The sequence below is a fragment of the Phascolarctos cinereus genome, unplaced genomic scaffold, assembly GCF_003287225.1.
Source record: "Phascolarctos cinereus isolate Bilbo 61053 unplaced genomic scaffold, phaCin_HiC Scaffold_2;HRSCAF=192, whole genome shotgun sequence".
In the NCBI taxonomy this organism is placed as follows: Eukaryota; Metazoa; Chordata; class Mammalia; order Diprotodontia; family Phascolarctidae; genus Phascolarctos; species Phascolarctos cinereus.
The window spans coordinates 145,905,468-145,926,379 of NW_027555625.1; the positions used below are offsets into that span (position 1 = coordinate 145,905,468).

At 47.9% G+C, this 20,912-nt stretch overlaps 1 protein-coding gene across 2 annotated transcripts; it reads right to left on the minus strand.

Annotated features, from left to right (window-relative positions):
* Nucleotides 1–1,133: 1,133 nt before the first annotated feature.
* Nucleotides 1,134–20,559, minus strand: ARID5A (AT-rich interaction domain 5A). Of its 2 annotated transcripts, XM_020988595.2 has the most exons (7): nt 20,435–20,559; nt 8,813–8,922; nt 6,889–7,009; nt 6,580–6,632; nt 5,518–5,615; nt 3,315–3,474; nt 1,134–3,017 (listed from the first exon to the last, which is right to left on the minus strand). In XM_020988595.2, exons 1-7 carry the CDS (start codon nt 20,436–20,438, stop codon nt 1,701–1,703), a joined length of 1,863 nt encoding a protein of 620 aa, XP_020844254.1. In that variant the 5' UTR covers nt 20,439–20,559; the 3' UTR covers nt 1,134–1,700. The 2 variants fall into 2 exon arrangements, with proteins under 2 accessions (XP_020844254.1, XP_020844260.1); XM_020988601.2 differs by lacking the exons at nt 6,580–6,632; nt 6,889–7,009.
* Nucleotides 20,560–20,912: the final 353 nt, after the last annotated feature.

The following is a 20,912-nucleotide window of genomic DNA, read 5'->3' on the forward strand; positions in this document are numbered from 1 at the left end:
TTGCCAAGAATAATGTAGATAGGATTCCCCTTCACATGTGGTTTGGGCTTGAGGTCCCTTTCAGTGTTGAGGGGTTATGATTGTATCAATGCGGTCCAGGATTACATTGATATTTTTGACGCCATGTCTTAACAATGGACACCTACTGAGCTTGTCATCTCATTTAAATCCCCAAGTCCATTCACACAAACTTAGTTAGCACCATCTCTCTCATCTGGTGTTAGTGCTGTTGATGTTTTGAACTCAAGTGTAGAACTTTCCATTTGTCCCTAGTTAAATTTCCTATTTACCTTATTTACATCTTGATCACATTATCCAACACTCACTATCATTCCTCCTGCACATTTGATAAGCATTTTATCTCTGGCTTCATTCAAGTCACTGATAAAAAACACAGTAAGGCCACAGCAGATCATTCCACTAGAAACCTCTCCCCAGGTTGACACTGAATTCTCTTCCCTCTCTGAGTCCCGTCTTAGAAATCTTCATAGGTTGTTGGAGGCTTTAGTGATCCAGTCTCAACCTTTTCATTTTAGAGATAAAGAAACAGGATCAGAGAAGAAAACGAGCTTGCCCAAAGTCACACAGCTGGAACTGAAACCCAAACATCTTGATTTCCGGGTTCTGTACTCAAGCCATTCCAAAACTGCCTCCCCTACCATTTCCACCAGGACAGCATGGGAGACTTTGTCAGATGCCTGGCTAAGACACAGGGGTGATGATGAGAACAGCTGACATTTGTATGATGCTTTTTTACTTCCTTCAAGGGGTTTTTTCTGTGCCTGACCACTCAGCTTCTATAAACTTGCTGAAGAGGAATCTATAAATCTCTCCTCCGATATTCACTGCAAACCAACTCTGGTTCTCTGCTCCTCACCCAAAAAGCCTCTGGCTTGGGAATGCCTGCTACACCAGCCCTGGAGTAAAGTCGGTTACCCACTGACACTGTTGAGGGGAGTATCCTCTCCTTCTCCCCACCAGGCTAAGCTTTTGTTTTTGAACCAGCCAGAGTTAGAGAGGCAGAAGTTTTCTAAATCGGCAGGAAGTGTTTGAGTGTGTCCGACCCCCTGGTTCCCGTGGCTGACCCGGCAAGAAACCACCACCAAACCACACAGTCCCTGGCTCCATGAAAATTAAGAGCAAGCAGAGGTGTTTTTATTGGGTTTTTGTATTGTTTTAATCCAGATGGTTCAAGCCAATGCCCCCTCGTGCCAGTGGGATTCCAGAGTCTCTTAAACCCTTCTTGTTCAACACCTCAGACAGAGTCATGATGGACACTTGGACACGATGGACCCGATGACAGAGAAACTCAAATTCATTGTTTCTATTGTCCCTGACTGTTATCACACTAAGAAGCCACTTGATGCAGATGTGGGCAAAATCCACCTGGTCTACACACCTGCTGTGTGCAGGCTCTTATCACAGCTCGGCCAATTTTGCAGCTCCTTGGTCTCTGGCTTGGGGCTGATTGCCTCACAAGTTCTCTCAGAGAATACACCCACAGTTTTTCAAACAGTCCACCTCATATACAGACTCAACATGGGATGGAGATATATTTTTGGAGTGAAGTGCAGCACAGCTGCCCCTGGCCAGCAGCCTAGGAAGTGCCTGGCAGCCCAGCCTGTATCTGGGAGTGCTCAGATGCTCAGAAGTATGAAAGGAAAGGAAAAGAAAAAGCCTGCTCATGCACAAGGCCCTGCCTACAGCTTGGTGTTGAGGTGGAAGGAGGAGAGGTGAGGGGCTTGGTACGTCGGCTGCATGTGCCACGTGGAGACTGGGTAGAGTCTGTGGCGGAGAGACCCCTCAAAGGACGTGGGAGGGTAGTGTACCAGGCCCGCTGCCATGGGAGAGGGGGTTGAAGTGGTGAGGAAATGGGCAGGGAAAGCAGGGATGACCAAGGGACTAAAGGGTAGTGAGGCTTGGCCTTTCAAGGGGTCAGACATATTGGCGAAGTTTAGGGGGAAACGCACCATGGTCCCCTTGTAGGCCTCCTGGGGTGGAGGCCCAAGGGTTGGACCCAACAAGTGAGGAAAGCCCAGGCTGGGCCCAGGAGGCTTCACTCCAGAGTCTTTGGGTTCTACCTCCTTGAGGAAGGGAGACACAGCCCTCAGCTTTTTGCCAAGAGCAAAGCTTTCTTCCTCTAAGCTCCGCTTGTTGCGAGAGCCAGAGCCAGACCCAGGGCTTGGGCTGCTGGGAAAAGCGGGGGGTGTTGAAGGCCCCTTAGGAGTGGCTTTAGCCATAGGGGGCACCCAGCAGGCTTTGGGCCTGGGGTAAGGGCTGTTCTTCCCTGCCCCACCTTTGTGGAATGCTGAAGGGTGGCTGGCATCCCCGCCCCACAAAAGCTGCGGCTGGCTCTCAAGCTTCCCCCCTTCTTTCCCGGGGGGCCTAAAGGGGGAGCCAGCTTCAGCCTCATCCTTAGAGCTGGGAAAGAAGTCATGTGGATGCCGGCTAACTGGTTTCAGCACCTCTGCAGGGTAGGCATGGAAGCAGCCAGTGAAGATTGGAGTCGAAAGATGGGGTTGGGCTGGGCCTCTGTCATTCCCCCCTGGTTGAACATCCTCCTTGGGACTGTGAGCTGTTTTTAGGGGTTCTTCAGGGCTAGCCAGACGATGGAGCAAGGAAGGAGGTTCCCGGGGACTTTCTTCTTGAAGGCCTGGACTCTTTGGCCCTTCTGTTGGGTAAATGACTGAGGGTCGTGTTGGACCCGCTTCTGAACCACTCAGCCTGTGGTCACAAGCCTCATCATGGCATTGCAAGGCCTCAGCCTTGCTCACCTGGGCCAGGAGCTTCTTCTTGGCCAATGGGGACATGATGCCATGGGTTCCTTTGCAGTAGAAGCTAGAGAGGAGGCGTTTGTAAGCCTCAGCACAGCCCCCAGCTGCCTCCGGTATTCCCGGGAAGGGCAGAGTGGCCATCCCTAGGGAAGGACCAGGGGGCCTGGTGCTGCTCTCCGGCTCCTCCTGGCCTGGAAGCCGAGTTGAAGAGGTTGTTTCTGGTTTTGTTTTATCAGCTATGATCTGGAACCAAAACAAACCAGTGGTTAGGGTTGGAGAAGAAGTCCACAGGCCCCCCCCCCAAAAAAAAGACTGCCCTCTAGAATGGTATGGCTCTATGTGGTAGTGGCAGGAGAAAGCATGCCCTACATGTGGATGGCAGTGGATGTGGGCCCTGGGTCTCTCACCATGGCAATGAAGGTCACAGGTGCCCCTGGTCTAGAGCCAGGAAGTGGTATGAATGAAGGAAAGGGTGAGTGGCAATGCAGAAGATGGCAAAGGGCCTTTTCAGTGGTCCCTGCACCCAGCAACGGCTCTCACCTGGCCCCCACTCCTTTCCTCCTTGGCTTTCTTTGGCTTCTCCACTACAGCTTCATCTCCCTTGGGCTCCTTAGAGACCTTGTATTGTTTCCGGGGTTTGGTCGGGGGCAACGGCTTATCATCTTCTCCCTTCAAGTGTCGCACGTAGGGAAGGACAAGCCTGGGGTGGGGGTGGAAATGTGGAGCTGGGTATATATTGCCAAATAGCCCGAGTCAAGACCCACTCTGCCCTGCTCCTTCTCCCAACCTGCCAGCACCCTTACTGCTTACTCACAAACTCAGTTGTGGATTATCCCAGCTATAAGTCTTATTTCCCAGGGAGCTGAGCTTCAAGCCTGACTCTTCCATGAAGCCTCCTCTGCCTTAGCTCATTGAAAAAAATAGCTAGCTTTTATAAAGCACTTTAAGGTTTGCAAAGCACATGACAAATATCTCATTCGATCCTCACTACTACCTTGGGAAGTAGGTGCTCTTATTATCTCCATTTTACAGATGAGGAAACTGAGGCAGATAGCAGTTAAGTGATTTGTCCAGAGTCACAAGACTAGTAAGTGCTTGAACTCAGATGAGGATTTGAAATCAGGTTTTTCTTTTCTTTTCTTTTTTTTTTGTGTGAGGCAATCGGGGTTTAAATGACTTGCCCAGTGAATATCATGGTGAATATCATGTATCTGAGGCCAGATTTGAACTCAGGTCCTCCTGACTCCAGGGCCAGTGCTCTATTCACTGTGCCACCTTGCTGTCCCTTAGGTTTTCCTTAATCCAGGTCCAGCACTCTTATCCACTGGGCCCCCTAGCTGATTCAGTGTAGTTTTTCTCTCTGAGTTCCTGGAGGATTTTCCATCTCTACTGCTCATTTGACACTCAGTGAATATTGTCTTTTGCACCACTCCATTTTCTCACTCCCTCTCCCCTTCTCCTGAACAACCTCACAAAATCTATCTGAATCTAAGATATTAGATTTGGGGGGCTGGAAGGAATCTTAAAAATTATCTAATTAAATAGCCCTTCACTTCCTACAAAGTCCAAGTAATGCCACCTCTTCTATTAAGCCTTCCCTGACCCTCCCAGGCAAAAATGATCATTTCTTCCTTGGGTTTTTCGTTGCATTCTAACTTCTCTGCCCGCCTCATACCTATTCTTCCTTTCATTAGACTGTAAACCCCTTTGAGAGCAGGATATTGGGTGTTCCTAATATCTAGTAGAGAGCTTCACACATGAGTAGAAAATACATAGTTGTGGAACTGGATCTTTATATCTTATCTTCCTTATTTGACTGTAACCCTCTCAGGGGCAGCTCAGTGTGGGTGGTAAGAAGCACAGTACCCTGCAGATGCTTCAATATTCCAGGGATCTGTGATTTTTGTTAGAGTAGGTATTTCCTCCACCAACATAGAGGGCAAACACTGTAATGACTTAGTAGAGGAAATTGCTAACACTCAAAGGGGATCAGGAGGTAGTATATGCGTATCAGGAGGTTCTGCATATGCAGAAGCTGGCACCTGAGCTATACTTTGAAAGGAGCTGGGGATTCTGTGAAGTACATGTGAGGATGAAGTACCTTCTAGATACATGCCGAGGCAGAGATTGGGGAATAATAAGGGCTAGCAGGCCAGTCTGACAGGAACAGAGTGTGAACAGAGATATATGCACAACCCACCTCACAGGGCTGTTAAGAATACTATCATGTGTGAAAAGGATTACCCAGTGCTTGGTAACAGTAAAGTACTATATATCAATGTAAGGTCCTAGGGGCAGTCCTCCTGTCTCTATCATGTAGCACAGCTACTCTGACTTCAAGAAGTCCCAGAGGTTTTATTTTTGATGGCTTGACTGATGGAGGGCAGGGATCGTGTCTTGTATTTCTCATGGATCCCTTGAAGACCTTGGCTCAGTGTTGAACCCCCAGGGAGTGCTTCATAAACACTTGGTGAATTGAACTGGTTGTCTAAGGGGCCTTAGTGGAACACCATCCCAGACTAGAGCACCACGTGCCAAAAATACTGTGTTGTCTACTTCTCCTGAATTCCCTTTCCCCTCCCATGAGGGTGATACGAAGGGGGCCCTTCTGTGAGCATTCCTAAGCTCAGAGTCTCTCTTACTGTGGAGTGACATATTCCCCAACCATAGACCAGCAGGCCAGGGCTCAGGGCTTAGAATTATTACTAGGCTGCCAATTCTTAGCCAGTGTGGCTGTGGGTACCTCTCATAGTGCCGGCGGGTACAGGTAGCTGCGCTGGTACTACCAGGGCTTCCGCCCAGTTCATCATAGACATTCTTCCACAGGCGGCGCCCAGTCACCTGAAACAAAGGGAAGGGAGTGAAGGGGACCCACAGAAGACCATGCTCCCTAATGGGTAGGCAGAGTAATAAGAACTCTCCTGCTGGGGGGTAGGGTTCTACTCTATTGGTAGATAAGAGCTGGTATGAGCTTTGTGGCTGATCTCTCTCAACTTGGTGCCCCTTTGGAATCTGCAACAAATCAGAAACCTTCTTCCATCTTCCTCCACCCAAGGACTCAGAGGATTGGAATGACTGTGAAAAAGGGGGCAGAGAGGGCCCGAGCTATTGCAAGGGCTTATTACATCAACTGGCTTTTGCCGGCCTGTCCAAGCACAGGTCAAAGGCAAGATGGATTTTGTCCACTCTCAGTTTTAATGGAAAAACTGCTGAAATTGCAGCCTATTTCTCCAGCAGAAGAGGGTTAGCTGTGGCCCTAGCCAGTCCATGCTCCCCTCTGAGGAGCCAACCTCAGTGCTGACACAAGCAACTTTCTTGGACAAGGGGAGACAAGGAACAGATGGGGGAATGGAGGAAAAAGCTGCTTTGGCCAGCAAAGTGTCAGTGGATAAGTCAAGCTGTTGTCCACCCAGCATGCCTCAGGCCCCTCAGGATGAACACAGCAAGGACTCGGGTTCTAAGAACCTGCCTGCTGAAGATTGCCTCCCCCCCACTCCACCCCTCAATCCTGGGTGAAAATGGAGCCAACTGAGTTGGCCTTCCCATTCCCCAGGAAACAGAGGGAGATATTTCCCTCCCCAGTCCCTTTTTTCATCTCTACTTCCCTTTCTTCCCACTCCCAAGATGCAGCAGGGAAGTCCACTATGATTTTTTTTTGAAAGATCTGGGTTGGAAAGCAAAGCTAGCAACAGGTTCCACGTCCTCCTTTCCTCCCCCCCAAAACAAGCTCTAAGATACATGTTTTTATTGGAAATGGGATGGAAAGACCTGCAAGGAGACCCACCCAGAAAGGCTCCTTCCTTACCAACTCATAGGCTCCAAGTTTCTCCACAGCCTTGTAGATCTTCCACAGGTTAACTGGACAGAACAGAGGGATATGCCCAAGGGATCAGAGTCTTGCTAGGGGAATAAGGGGTATTCTTCGGCCCTTTCCCATCACCCCCAAGAGCAGGTATTGGGAGCCAGAGAATCGACCCAGTTCAGAGTCAGTCCCTACCCAGCTCAGGGGCTCGTGTGTGCCCAGGCCTTTGAGCTTGTCTAGTGCCCAGGAGCTCCCCCACCCCAGGGATTTTCCCATTGCTTCCCGCCCTCCCTTTCTGGCCCAGGGACGCACTCTGCTTGAAGCCAAGGTGGGGCACCCTCTCGATAGGCGTGTGTCGCTCCTTCATGAACTTGTAGAGGCTGACCAGGAAGGCCTGCTCCTGCTCCCGCTCCCCGCCTGCTTCTGGGGACTCCTGGAGAAAGAACAGGAGGTGTCGGGATGGGGTGACTTGTCCTCCAATGGAAGCCTGCCAGGCAGAGCCCCAAGTTCAGTAGATCATGGGGGATGGAGGGTGGCACAAGGGAGAAGAGATTGACTTTTAATGTTTCCTTCCTGTTTTTCATCTCAAGTGAGAAGCTGCTAGTTCCTTCTATTTCTGGGCAGGGAGATAAATGGAAAACTGTAAGAGTCTGGGGCCTCCAGAGACCTAATCAATGGAGGAAGCCCTCAACAGACGCTCTCCCTATATTATGGGAACATAAGTGAGAGAAAAAAAAGTGTGCTGTGCTGAGATTCCCATTTCTGGGGTGGGAAGACCAGGGATCGCGTATCAAGAACCAGAACTTTGATGTCACCATGGTAAGAAACCTAAACAGGGACATCTCCAAAAGGCTCTTATGGAGATACTGACCCTGTGGCATGGTCCAAGAAAAGAAGAAAGAAAACATTCTGGCTGAGGGTAATCCCATAGGGAACCTTGCTATCTATGAAAGATAGGTTAACTAGCCTTTTCCCCAACTGGCAAACATCTTGCTCTAGCTGAGGTGGGTACTGAGGAGGATGTACACACAGCCTTGCTGTGAGCACCCATCGCTCCCGTGGATGGGTCACACAACTTGGCTAGTTCTGTACTTGGAGGGGAAAATTGGTTTAAGAGTAAAACAGGAGACTTCTTTGGAGCATCTGTGCCAGTCAGGCCATGGGAAGCTTCCTTCAGAAGACCCCAGGGAATGCCTGATGCTGCTGGGAGTCTGAGCTGCCTTCTCTACTTGTAGGGTCACTGGTGAAGAGATGATAGGAAGGGCCAAGACCAGATTTCATCAACATGGAGCCCAGGCCCAGTGGGGATCCATATAGTCTGTTCCAGACAAGTGAGGCCACAACCCATTCACCATCTTTCCTGCACCCTAGTCCTTCCTACATCCAAGTGGACGCCTCCCCTGGATATGTAAGCCTTGGCTGTGGCCAGCCCTCCTGACCTGTCCAGGCCAGCCCTGATTGACTTCCTGGAGGCAAACTTCATTTCTGGGTTTCTGCTGACACATTTCTATCAGACATGCAGGACTTTCAGTTTCCTTTCCCCGAGGGGATATTTCTGCTGGTGTCGTTCATGACTGCCCTGCTTCTGCCTGGTTGTTGAGCGGCCAGAGCCAGCAACTCAGAGCTGGCCATTCTTCTCCAAAGGCTCGGCTATGACACAGGCCTCAGAGAGGCCCTGGATATGTGCTCTCCTGCTTAGGAGACAAATGCCTCCTCCACTTCGGTCTTGGGTGCAGGAAGGGTCCAGGTGATCCCATAGGGAGAAGCTGGAGCAGTAGCTGCATGGTGCCAGATGAACAGAAGTGATCTTCCAGAGAGGTCCCTGGGAAGTAGCACCATAGGCTCAGGTCTGCTGGAGAGAGACTAGCTTTGTCCTCTGATCTGTTCCTACTTCTGAAAGGCACCAAGTAAAGTAGGTGCCAAGATGGAGCTGATTCTTCTGCCCTCACCCAGGGCTAGCACAGAAGTGGAAGAACTCCTTGGGCCTCAAGTTTCCTTTTTTTTTTCTTTGTGGGACTGTCTGAGTTTACTAGGCCATCTGGGAAGCAGGGGATGGGAATTAAGGGAATGAAAGAAGGTCTGTAAGGACCAAAGGCTGGATCTGAGGGCAACTGCAAGAATGTGGGCTGTGGATGTTCCAATGCACGAGTCAGAGAAGTGGAGCAAGGGGACCCCAGAGAGAAGCCTTCCAACAATCCTACCGTGGCCCATTCCCAAGGCTAACTCCCCAACTTACCACAGGCTCTGTGGAACTCTGGCTCTCTTCACTGTCAGGTTTCGGAGATGTTGGCTGGTCCAAGGGGTCACTCCCCTCTGACCGTTTTCTCTTCCCTTTGAGAGGGGGTGCTGCAAAGAGAAACATGAGATGGAGCAGAGGTGAGGTAGGGATAGAGGAGAAGTTGAGGAGTCTCCAGGGGGTCCTAGAGAAAAGGCAGGAACAAAGGAGGAAGCTGGCTGCTCCCCATCCAGTCATCCTGGTATTCCATAACCCTGGGATCAGGCCTGGCCGAGTGTGGCAGGGCCTTCTTTTCTTTCTAATTCCCTCACCTTATCCAATCATCTGTTCTCTAGGAGCTGAGCTACATTAAATTCAATACCCAAAGCATACATCTATAGATCACTTTGTCCAGTTATCTCACCATGCCTTCCAAGTGTAAACTCTCATTCTTTTTCTACACCTGCAAACAAACTGTCCCTCTAAATGAAATCCCCCCAATCTGAAAGCTACTCCCCTCTTCTCTTCCTCCCTATTACAACCCTTCCATCTCAACCTTCCTTTCCCCAATTACTGTGACTAGAATTCAGTTACATTCAACAAACATTTATTAAGTGACTACTACATACAAAGCTACAGAAAGAAAGACAAAAACGTAAAAGTCCCTCAAGGAACTTATGTTCTTCTGAGGAGGAGGGACAGAGAAGGGAGGGAGGTTGTCACAGCCACTTACTTGTACACAAGTAAATAAATACAAAGACTATAAATTAATACAAAGTAATGTCAATGGAGAGAGATGGCTAATAACTCAGGGGATCAGAAGAACCATCATCAAGGAAATGGCACAAGAGCTGTGCTTTGAAGAAAGTTCAGGGTGATCTGAGGCAGAGGTGAGGAAGCAGTGCATCCCAGATGAGGGGGACCAATTATGCACAGGCAAGGAGGTAGAAAGTAGACTACTAAGTACAGGGAGCAGCTAGCAGGCTGTCCTAGTTTGATTAGAATGGGCAGTGAATGAAAGGGTTGAAACCTCAAACCACCCCCAAAGCCAGAGCATCAATAAACTAGGGGGCAGGGAGTAGAATGAGGGGAAATCCCAGTTCCAGCATCTCCTTTAGTAACCACCTGCCCATTCCTGAGGGTGTTAGCGGGTTACAGGTTGAGCAGAGTTCAGAACAAGGGATCTTTGCACCAGGTCAGTCATAGAGACTTGAGATTCCCAGAAATGTGCTGGCCCTATACTCAGAAAGTAGGGCATAGTGAGTAGCATGCTAGACTTCAGAGTCTGGAAGATCTGGGTTCAGATGCCAGTCATAAGCCATGGGACCATAAGCAAGCACTAAAGCTCTCTGACTCTCAGTTTCCTCATTCACGAAATGGGAATACTAACATTTGGAGTACTTACCCCTATAGTTCTCTCCTGAGGCTCAAATGAGATATTTGTAAGGCCTATGCAAACTTTAAAGTGCTATAGAAATGTCAGGTTCTCATCATCATCGTAGCAAGCATTTCTATAGCCTTTTACAAGTATCTCATTTGATTCTCACAGCCCTGGGATACAGGTGCTATTATTATCCCCATTTTACAGTTGAGGGAACTGAGGCAGACAGAAGTCCAGTGACTTGCCCAGGGTCAAACAGCTAGAAAGTGTCTGAGGCCAGATTTGAACTGGGGTCTTCCTGACTCCAGGCCCAGCGCTCTATCTATGGTGCCACTGAGCAGCAACACTATAACATCTGCTTAAGCAGATTTGTAGAGCACAATTAACTTTTTCAAAGCTCTGTCACACCTACTATCACATTTGGCCTATAAGCCAGTGAAGTAGGTAGGGTAGTATTATTAGCCCCATTTTACAGGTGAATAAACAGAGGTCTGAAGATGCCATCTAGGCCAGGAGCTACACAAATGCAAGGATACTACCACTGCAGAAACATAACTGCTGCCATAATTAGGTGACTTGCCCAAGGTCACACAGTAAGCTGATAGCAGAGCTGAGACTATTATCATTATAATAACAGTGCATGCATTTATGTATTTGCAAAACACTGTACAAATGGTATCTCATTTGATCCTTAGAACAACTCTATGAAGTAGATATAATTATTATCCCCATTTTACAGATGAGGAAACTGAGCCCTGGATCACACAACTAGTTAAGTTTTGGAGGTCAGATTTGAACAAGTCTTCCTGACTCCAAGTCCCGTGCTTTTACCCACTGCTCCATCCACATCTCCTCTCTCTCCTTTCAGTCAGACCTTTCTGTCACTTACATCCCTAAATTATTCCAGTTTGGGAATTTCTTGCCACTGAATCTCCTGGCCCCTGTGAAATTTCCCAAACTTGCCCGGCATCATGCTACACTGGGCAAGAGATGAATCCTTTAGGGAAATATCACCATGTGGACACACATTCAGACTCGGCCCATAATTTTTCATATTATTTCTGTAACTATAATTGCTGTTATTACTAAAAAATCACATTTGCAAAATCTAGAGGACATGCCAAAACAAACTTGGAGGGGAAATGTGTACAGAGGCTCAAGAGAGAAAGGAAAACTGAGGTCCTGAGCCATGTATGACCAACCTTTCTGCCTGCCCAGTTAATGCTCATGGGGAATTAAGTGTCAACACTCCTGGCTTCTGATTTCTGAACTTGGAAGTACTTTCAACCAAGTCCCATTTTTGCTCCACTCCTCAGTGTCTCCTTATGAAGTGAAAAGCAGGACAGATTCTGAAGCACTGGGTCCCTTGCATGCCTATAGGTGGACTGCTGGGGCCTTCCACTTGGCCTCTGGACTTCTTGCTGGTTGCTCCTCCCCACATACCCATAGTGTCCTCTGCCTCTTTTCCCCCAAGTAGTCATTGCTGAGCTACACTGGGGCTCAGCCTCTAGCTTCTCCCACCTGTTACCCATGGATAGGATATGGCTCATGCTACTCCTTAAAGATATTATCACTAATTAGGCAAATTACTTCATCTCTCTCAGCCTTTTTTCACCATGTACAAAATGAAAGGGTTGAGATAGATCTTTAAGTATCCTTCAATTCAAATACCCTATGTTCTATGAATCTACTAATTTGTCCAGTTGGAGAACAATACAGGAATGCAGAATTCAAGTCACTCAGAAGTGAGTTCACTAGTTCTACACTGATGTTATCGAAGCTGCTAGATTGAAGATGAACTCACTTAGAAAAATCTTCCTTTAGTTCCAGTCCATAGGGCCAAGTAACATCTAACTCCCTGATCAAACTCTCCTACCCAGGGTGAAGGATGCCTTGCTCTTTCTTCATTACTGATTTACTTCCCTCCAGAGCTAGCCCAGTCATGTGGGGATGATCTGTGGACTGGGCATCAGGTAGCTCTGGGTACAAGTTGTAGTTCTACAGCTCACTAGTCATGTGATATTATGTAATCACTCGACCTCTCTCAGAGCCTCAGTTTCTTCATCTGTAAAAATGAAGGGGTTTCTGTTCAAATCACAGAATCTCTAAAGGGACTTCAGGAGTCAAATAGTCCAGCTCATAGCCTGAACAGAAATGCCCTCTACAGCAGCCCCGACAAGTGTTCATCCACCATTTGCTTGAAGACTTCCAGTGATAGGGAACTCATTACCACTCCAAGACAGCCTATTCTATTTTGAAAAAAACTTAATTTTGGGGAAGTTCTCTTTTCCCAGTCCTGTTCAGCTCTGGCACTTTGACACATTCTCTTGGGTTTTACATCTGAACTCTTTCCTTATTTTTTTCCCATCACTCTCTGACCCCCATCTTGCCTTCAGCCTTAGACTAGACAGCAGGTCATCCCTAAAGTTTGTGAGCAGAGCCAACTCTCCAAAACTTAGAGAACCCAGTCCCCCAGCACCACCTAGAGTTATAGAAGGAAAAGAATTCTCTCCTGGGTCCAATTACTGCTTCTCTTCCCAGCCACTGATCTGATGCTTTGTGACATTAGACACCAGCTTCTTATTCTTAGGTCTCAATTTCCTCTTCTGTGATAGGGGAGAAAAAGCTCTGCTCTACCTAGATCATTGAGATCATTGTACTTCAAGATCCTGGGAACAAAGATGGGGATGATAATGACCATAAGGTCCTTGAGGACAATAATTTTTGTTTTGTTTTGTCTGTGCTCCTGACCACCTAACTGTCTTGTTTAATAAATACTTGTTTAATAAATGTTGAATTGGATAGAAAAGTCCTTACAAACATATCACATATGGTTCCAAAAATCTCCAGAGTTCCCTCATTTTCCAGGGAGGGAAACTGAGGCACAGAGAAATCACAATATAATGCAATTTTTTAAGTAGCTACTATGAGTAGAGCACTGGGCTAAGCACTGAGCAAGTTAGAGTTCAGACAAGATGGGAATCTAAAGTTGAATAAGGTCCTCAATGGGCCCAAAGAAAGTCTGAGGTCTGGGCCAAGTCTTAGTGACTAGCCCTCTCCTCCTTCCTCCCCTGCCCCCCACATGGCTAAGGAGCCATTGTAGAATCTATGCTATTGCGGAATTTACTCAAAGCACAAGCATCATACGATCAAAGATTTAAAGCTGAGTGCACACTTAGAGAGCATCTATTCTGATCTCCCCATTTTACAGGCAAGATGATGTGGGGTCCTTTCCAGGACAGCATTTGTAGCTCTGATTCTCTGATGCTAAGACTTGAGGGACTTGATTCCAAGATTCTAAGACCAAGGTCCTAAAGAGGTTATTTTCAGTACCATATTCCTCCTAAGGATGCCTCAAGTGTGTATGGGGGGGGTGGGTAGGAGGTGGGAATCTCCTCATTTCATACACATTCTCTAAACTACTCTGAGAACAGCAATTGAGGATGGTAAAAATTAGTCTGACCCACAAAGGGTTACAGCTGCTAGAAATCTCTTCCCTTGACTTTCCAGATATGACCTTTGCAGACATTGGTGGAAGGGTAGGAATAGTTCAGGACCCTCAACTGACAGGGGTTACAAGGGATATCAAAATACTTCTCATCTATACCTGCTTTTCCCCTGGATCTAATTTCCTTCCACTCTCACCAACCCTCTTCTCCCCTTTCCTCCCATCCCCCACCACATACACATACACTACCACACAGTCACATTCATGCAAAGAATGTAAAGCCTTCAGTGAGAACAGACAGAGCCTGAATTCCTCCTAGAGTAATAATAACCCCCTGCCACCCCCACCCACCATGTAGCAGTTCCAAGAATCTGGCCTCCTCCCCCACATCTGTCCAGAGTGGTCACTGATAGGGTCTATATCCTCCAATCATACTTCTCACTTCTCCACAAGCATCAGCTCAGCCATATCACAGCCTAAGCCAACCAGGCTTCAGCCAGGGCAGTCTCCAGCCTCCAGGTCAGCTAGGGGAGTCTAAACTATGAGCAACACTGAAGTGGACAGCAGGCCGGAGCTGGACCTACCAGATATTCAAGGAGCGGCCAGCTGGCAACCTAGCCAGTATATTTGAGGGGCGCGGCAAGGTTGTTCCTGGCCTTGAAAGCAGGAGAACTTTTCCTAAATTCTCTGAGTTCCCTAGGCTAGCAGGGAAGAAGGGGATAGAGGTATGGGAAGTGAAAGGGCCTTCAGGCCTGGGCCAATGGCTGGGTCTGAAGGCAGTGGTTTAAGACATAGAACACAGTGGTTCGAAGACAGTAGTCAAAGAAAAGGGAGGGACCCCCAAGAGTAACTTTCAAACAACCCCATCTGCTTACAGAGCTGGACACTCCTAACCCGGAATTTCCTTGTCACCTCGTGGAACTCATCATTTTCACTCACTTTCTGCTTGAAGACCTGTGCTGATAGTATAAACTCTTCTATTTTGCGACAGCTGTAATTATTAGTAACAGGTTCATTAGTAAGGGTTGGGGGCTTTTCTCCAGAGGTCTCTTGATAAAAGGCAAGTTACCTTAACATAGCTATATGGACAGTTTACCCAGTATCAGTTATCACCCTGGAAAAGAGAACAGGGCCCTGAGGGGAAACAATATAAGGCAGGTTCCTTCTTTTTTGTTGGGGGAGGTGAAGGAGACAGGGCGGAAGGATGCTTCGAGACAGGATAGGAAAGGTGGTTTGGAGAATGTGATACGGTCCAGGGAGAGATCCTGGCCTAGATAGAAAGAAGGAAGAAAATAAACATTTATTAACTGACTACCACGTGCCAAGTACTATGCTTTGTTTTACAAATATTATCTTATTTAAACCACAATAACCCTGGAAAGTAGGCACTGTTATTATTCTCATTTTACATTTGAGGTCACTAAGGTAGACAAAGGTTAAGTGAGTTGCCCAGGTTCACACAGCTAGTAAGTGGTCGGAGGCCACATTTGAACTCAGGTCCTCCTGACTCCTGGCACAGGTACCCTATCCACTGGGCCACTCAGCTGGCTAGGGATGGGGGGTGGTGGGCAGGGAGGAGAGGGAGGTAGAATCGTCTTATGGCATATGTGAAATAGAGAGCCATTGAATTAAATTAGTGCACAGTTATTTATTTATTTATTTAACCTATTATTTAGGAGGCTCTGTGAGAGCTACTTGAAAAACAAAGATAAAATAAAACACAAGTCTTACCCTCAGAGAGCTCTCTGTGTCATAAGGGAGATAAGATAACATAAACAACTATAATACATATTAGAATGTGGTATGTACAAAGGTTAGATCCAAAAAAAAAGTGTTAAAAGGAATCTGAGGAGAGAGAGAGAGATCAAATCCAGCTTGAAGGTGGGGTGTGGTAGGGAGGGGGACAACAGTGCATCAGGGAAGCCTTCACGGAAGAATTGAGTCATACAGGAAGGGGAGATTTCAAAAGATGGGGACAGGATGGGCTCTATTCACCTACTGATAATTTTAATCAGGACCACACTTGATACAGACAGCAGAAATGGGTGAAAGAGCCTACTAGTCCTAATGTACAGTCTAGAACCTCAGCCTCCTAGTAGGTTCAAATATGAGGGAATATGAGAAGGCTAGAAAGCATCCCCAAGGTTAGGGTGGAAGAGGAAGAATGGCTCCTTAAAAAATCTGTATTTTACTATTAACCCTGATCCATTCACTTGGCCTTTCGGTTTCTTAATATGAAATGAGGAGTTGGACTATGTGATTTCTATGGTGCCTTCAAACTCTGATATTCTAGGATTTCAATGACCCAAACAGGAGAAAGTAAGAAATAAAAAGCAGGGAGCTTCTTTTCCCAGTCTTAGAAGCCTCATTTCCAGTTTTGATAATTCAGGTGAGTCAAATAAGCACTCACTAGGTACCTACTATGTGCAAGACATGATGTTAGCTGGGCACTAGGGGTACAAAGAGAACACAGAAAATCTCTGACTTCTAGGAGCTTACGCTCTATTGGAGGGACACATATAAACAGATAAGTATATAACATGATAATTTCAGGAAGAAAGCACTGACAACCAGGAGGATAAGGAAAGGCTTCCTGGAGGAGGTGGCATATGAGCTAGGCCTTGGAAGGAAGCTACACAGTACAATGGATAGAGTGCAGAGCCTGGAGTTAGGAAGACCTGAGTTCAAATATGACCTGAAACTTACTAGCTGGGTGACCCTGGGCAAGTTAGTGAACCCTGTTTGCCTCAGTTCTTCATTTGTAAAAATGACCTAGAGAAGGAAATAGCAAAGCATTCCAGTATCTTTCCAAGAAAACCCCAAATGGGGTCACAAAGAGTAGGATATGACTGAAATGACTGAACAAGGGAAACAGATTCTAAAAGATGGAGGTAAAGACGGAAGTAATTCCAGGAATGAAAGAAGGTGAGAACACCTTGCACTTTCATATACATTATTCACCTGATTTTTCACAACCTCTCCAAGGAAACTAATAAACACGTCCAGTCCATTGGCCTTCCCTAGGTCACAGAGACAGAGCCATAACTTGAACCCAGGTGTCTGGATCGCTGGTCTGTTTTCTCCACTATGGCCCACTGTTTTCAAGAGATTTTTTTAAAGAGAATTTCATATCTCTATATCACTTTAAAGATTTACATAGAGATGTATTCACAACAACCTGAAGAGGTAAGCAGTACAAGTATTATTACTGCCTGTTTTACAGAGGAGGAAATTGAGGTCGAGAGAGGTTAAGTGACTTGCTCAAGGCACAAAATTAAGTGAGATGATATATTGGAAAGAATGATGGATTTGGAATTAGAAGATACAAGTATGAACTTAGCTTTTTCCATTTACTATTTATGTGACCTTGGGTAACCATTTTTTCATCACTCTTTTAAGAGCCTCAGTTTCTCCAAAAAATAAGAGGTTGGATTAAACAATGTCTAAGGTCCTTCCTGACTCTAAATCTATGAGCTTGTGAAATACTAGTCAGGATCTACCTAGAATCAAAGATACTTGTATTTACTTGAGAACAAACTTTATGCTTTCTAAAGTAGCAGACAATAATCTGATAAATTAATTTGTAATTAATGGACTCTCTCAGCTTTTCTTCCCCTTTAGATGGCAGGAAGGAAATGATACTTCCTTTCTTGAAAAGTCAGCCCCTAGAAACCCTGAGTCAGTGATGACAAATTAATGGTGATAATAAATAACAATAATAATACCAGCAGTCTTCTCCACCCCCTCCCCCATGCAAAAAACCAGAGGCTTTTGATTTTAGTTCCTCTTGGCCTGCTCCTCAGTTAAAACAAAGACATTCTTTAGGCTAGCAGCTCCCTGACAACCTGCAGGAGTCCCCTTCCTGGGGCTGCCCCATGACCACAGGAGAGGGGAGGGCCATGCTAATTCCAACAGGTAACACTTGACATCCTGCTGCCCCCCCACTCTCACTCCCCCACTTCGGTGGGAACAGCTGAGCCTGACCTTAAGAGTGTATTACAGAACTCTAAACACCCCCAGCAGGAGCCCAGGAATCACAGAATCACTGAGCTGGAAGAGACCTTTGAAATCACCTACTCCAACCCTCTGCAATATACAAAAGAGAGAACCAAGGTCCAGAAAGGTGAGGTGATTTTGTCTAAGGTCAAACAATGAGGTAGGAAAAGAGTTGGGGTTTGAAATGTTTCAAGGCAGGTTGTCTGACTCCAAATTCATGTTCTCTCCATGTGTCAGGCTGCCTGTAAAGTGCCCAGCAGCCTCAGGGGGAGGAAAACCCAACGCCAAATACACTCCCTAAAAAGGGAAAAGCTGACTGATGGAGAATAGTGAGGAATGGAAAGGAAGCTGGGGGTATGAGCATTAGGTTGTGTTTGTGTATCCCTGTATCCGTGTGTATGTTGGGGTGGGGGGAACAGGCAAGGATTGGTAGCCACATGGTTGTTAAGGAACTCAGGAAGAAAAGGATAGAGGGAATACCCAAATCAGGAAATTACAACTTTACATTTTGTTTTTGGAGTATTTCCCAATCTCTCCCACCCACTGTAGCTAACAAACAGTCACTGTCCCCTACTCCAACTGTCCTTCAAATTGCAAGGGTCCCTAATACAAGCTAAATGCACTTTGATCTCCAAGCAATTCTCTCTTTAGACCTTTCAGAAGCTGGTCTCCTAAACAAAAAAAAAGTATGTAAAACATTACTCTTGTTTCCCATCTGAGAAAACAGGTAATGAAGAAGCCCCATGGGCTTTTGTCATTTTTATATAAATAGTAAAGATTCTCCCTAAAGGTCCCTGATCATGAAACTCCTGCTCTGTTACGAAGGGTTCGAAGCCCCCCAGAGCCAAGAAACGTTGGGGCTGCATCTCTCCTTCCCCACTCCCACGCACCTAACTCCACCCCACCCCAAGCTCTCCCAGCGGTCCTTCTACCCCATTCCTCAGCGTCCTGCGGCCCAGAATGCAAGCGACAAAGGCTTTTGTTCCCACCAGTTGGGCTTCGTCTCCCGGCGGAGAAGCACCTGTTCTTTGGCTCCGCAGCCGCCTGGCAAGCCACGACCCCCTGAGCCCGCCTGCTGGCCCCCCTTCTTCTTCTTCCACCCCCACCCGGTGCTCTCCTCCCCCCCACCAACCCGCCCCTCTCCTCCTCCCCTTGGCTCCTCTCGGCTGGGGAAACTCTGGCGCCGGGACAAGAAAACAAAGAACTGCCGCAAACCCGTGCCAGCCCGGCGCCTGGCCGGACGCGGAGGGGGAAAGGAAAGGGGGAGAAAGGAGGAGAGCGACCCTCCTTCCTTCCCTTTCCGACCCGGCCCGGGCCCCTGTTCCCACCGCCTGCGCTCCCCGCCCGGAGTCTGTCGGACTCCCCCAGTCCCGAGCCCCCGAAGGACGAGGCACTAAATGAATTCGCTCCCCTCCAGCCCCCCAGCGGCCGCGAGCGCTGAGTTGGCGTTCCAGCCACTTGGCTCCGCTACAGCTCGGGACCCTGCCAGAAGAGATAGTATATTTAGATTCCGTAACAGTGATCGCTCAATCTCAGGTGAACTTAAACTCGAATCAAAACATCCTCTTTCAGTGTGTCTTTGTTCCTTTTCTTTTCCTACCCCATACCCCCTTCCTCCCTCCTCTCGGTCCCCGGTCGGTCCCTCGACGGCATCTTAGCCTTGCAGGGATGCGTGTGAGTTAAAGCCAGCAGTGAAAAGGGCATTAACTCTTCTCCAGGGATGGCCAGGCCTTCAACGAGAAAAGGGGGGAGGAGGGGAAACGGAGAACGAAAAGATGGTGATTGCCAAAAAGGTCAGCATACTTCTTGGCTGAGGAAGACACAGTGGATTCTTCAAAGTGCATTGAGCAAGTTCTTAAAAAACACACGCAGAGTCACTTTCAGGAAATGACCCGTTGCAGTGGAAACGGCATCATGCGTGCGTGCGCCCTGCAAGAAGTCCCTTTAACCCTTCTCGTGCCCTGGGGAGCGGTGGGGATTTCTGAGTAGGCAGACATTGAAGGGGGATGGGGAGAGAAGGAAGAGAAGGAGAGGATGGGGACGGCGGGGGGGAGAGGAGGGAGGAGAGAGATGAGAGGGGGAGAAGAGATGGGGGGTAGAAAAGATGGGGGTAGAATGAGCAGAGAAACTGTTGCTGACAGCTGTCACAACAAATTAGCTGAGAACAGCTAGAGATTCAAACCGCAGCAGGAAGTGGGATGACAGAATCGTACAGTACTTGGTAAATTTCAGTAGAGAGACAGAAAAAAAAGTTTCAAGACAAATGCCTGGGAAGCCCCTCGCTGCCAATTTTTTTCTTTTTTTCTTTTGTTTGAAAGGAGGGGCACACCCGCACACACTCGCGTACGGACCCACACACACGCGCGCGCGCGCGCACACACATACACACTCACTGTCCCTGCCTGGTGAGAAATAGGGTAGCGCATAGTTCCTGACTAAGCACCCCTGGGGAACCAAGAGCTGTGGGCCAGCAATGAGGGAAAGTGGCCCAGAATCTAGGCTGAGATAAGCCCCACCAACCCGCAACCACCCGATCAAAGGATGTCTCTTGTCTCTCCGCCGTCCCCCCTTCCCCCCCCCCGCTCCGGCTCCAAAAACAGGACACGACACGTGGTAGCGGGGGCACATTCCACCCCCACACTCCCCAAAGTCCGTTTCTCTCCCCACGCCCCAAACCAACACCCATGAAAAGTGCAGTTACACCAAACTTTTCCGATTGAAAACTTTCTCCCTTTTTCACACTAGGGACTGGAGAAGGCTTGTTGGTCACCTCTGGGAAGTTGTGATGGGTTTCAGGGAGAGGAGACGCTCCGCTTACCCATGACCGGAGTCGGTTCGGCTCTTCTCGGCTCAGCTCAGTGCCCGCTCCGCTCCACCTCCATGTGACCCACCAACTCCGGGGCGCAACTGACCCAGCAACGAGTCACCCTCTGGGCCAGCCTCGCTGGCAGGCCCCGCCCCCCTAGCCAGGAGTCCGGGCACAGGCCCCGCCTTAGGGACTCTAGTTGGCCAGTCCGGCTGTACCTTCAGGGCTGAGGCCCACCCTCTGTGCCCAGAGAACCCTGGGAGTTGTAGTTCGAACTTCCCTTTCGCATTCTTCACCCATTCACCTCCTTAAATAAGGACCAAGGAAGCAGAGCCAAGACTTCTGCAATGGAGAGTGAAGTGATGTCTAAGGGCAATTCTCTTTGCCACTTTGTGTCTTAATTTCTCCATCAGCAAAGCTAATTCTAAGCTTGGACATTCTCAGAAAAGTAAGTGGTTGCTCTCAGCTCTGATACAGGCCCACCAAACAT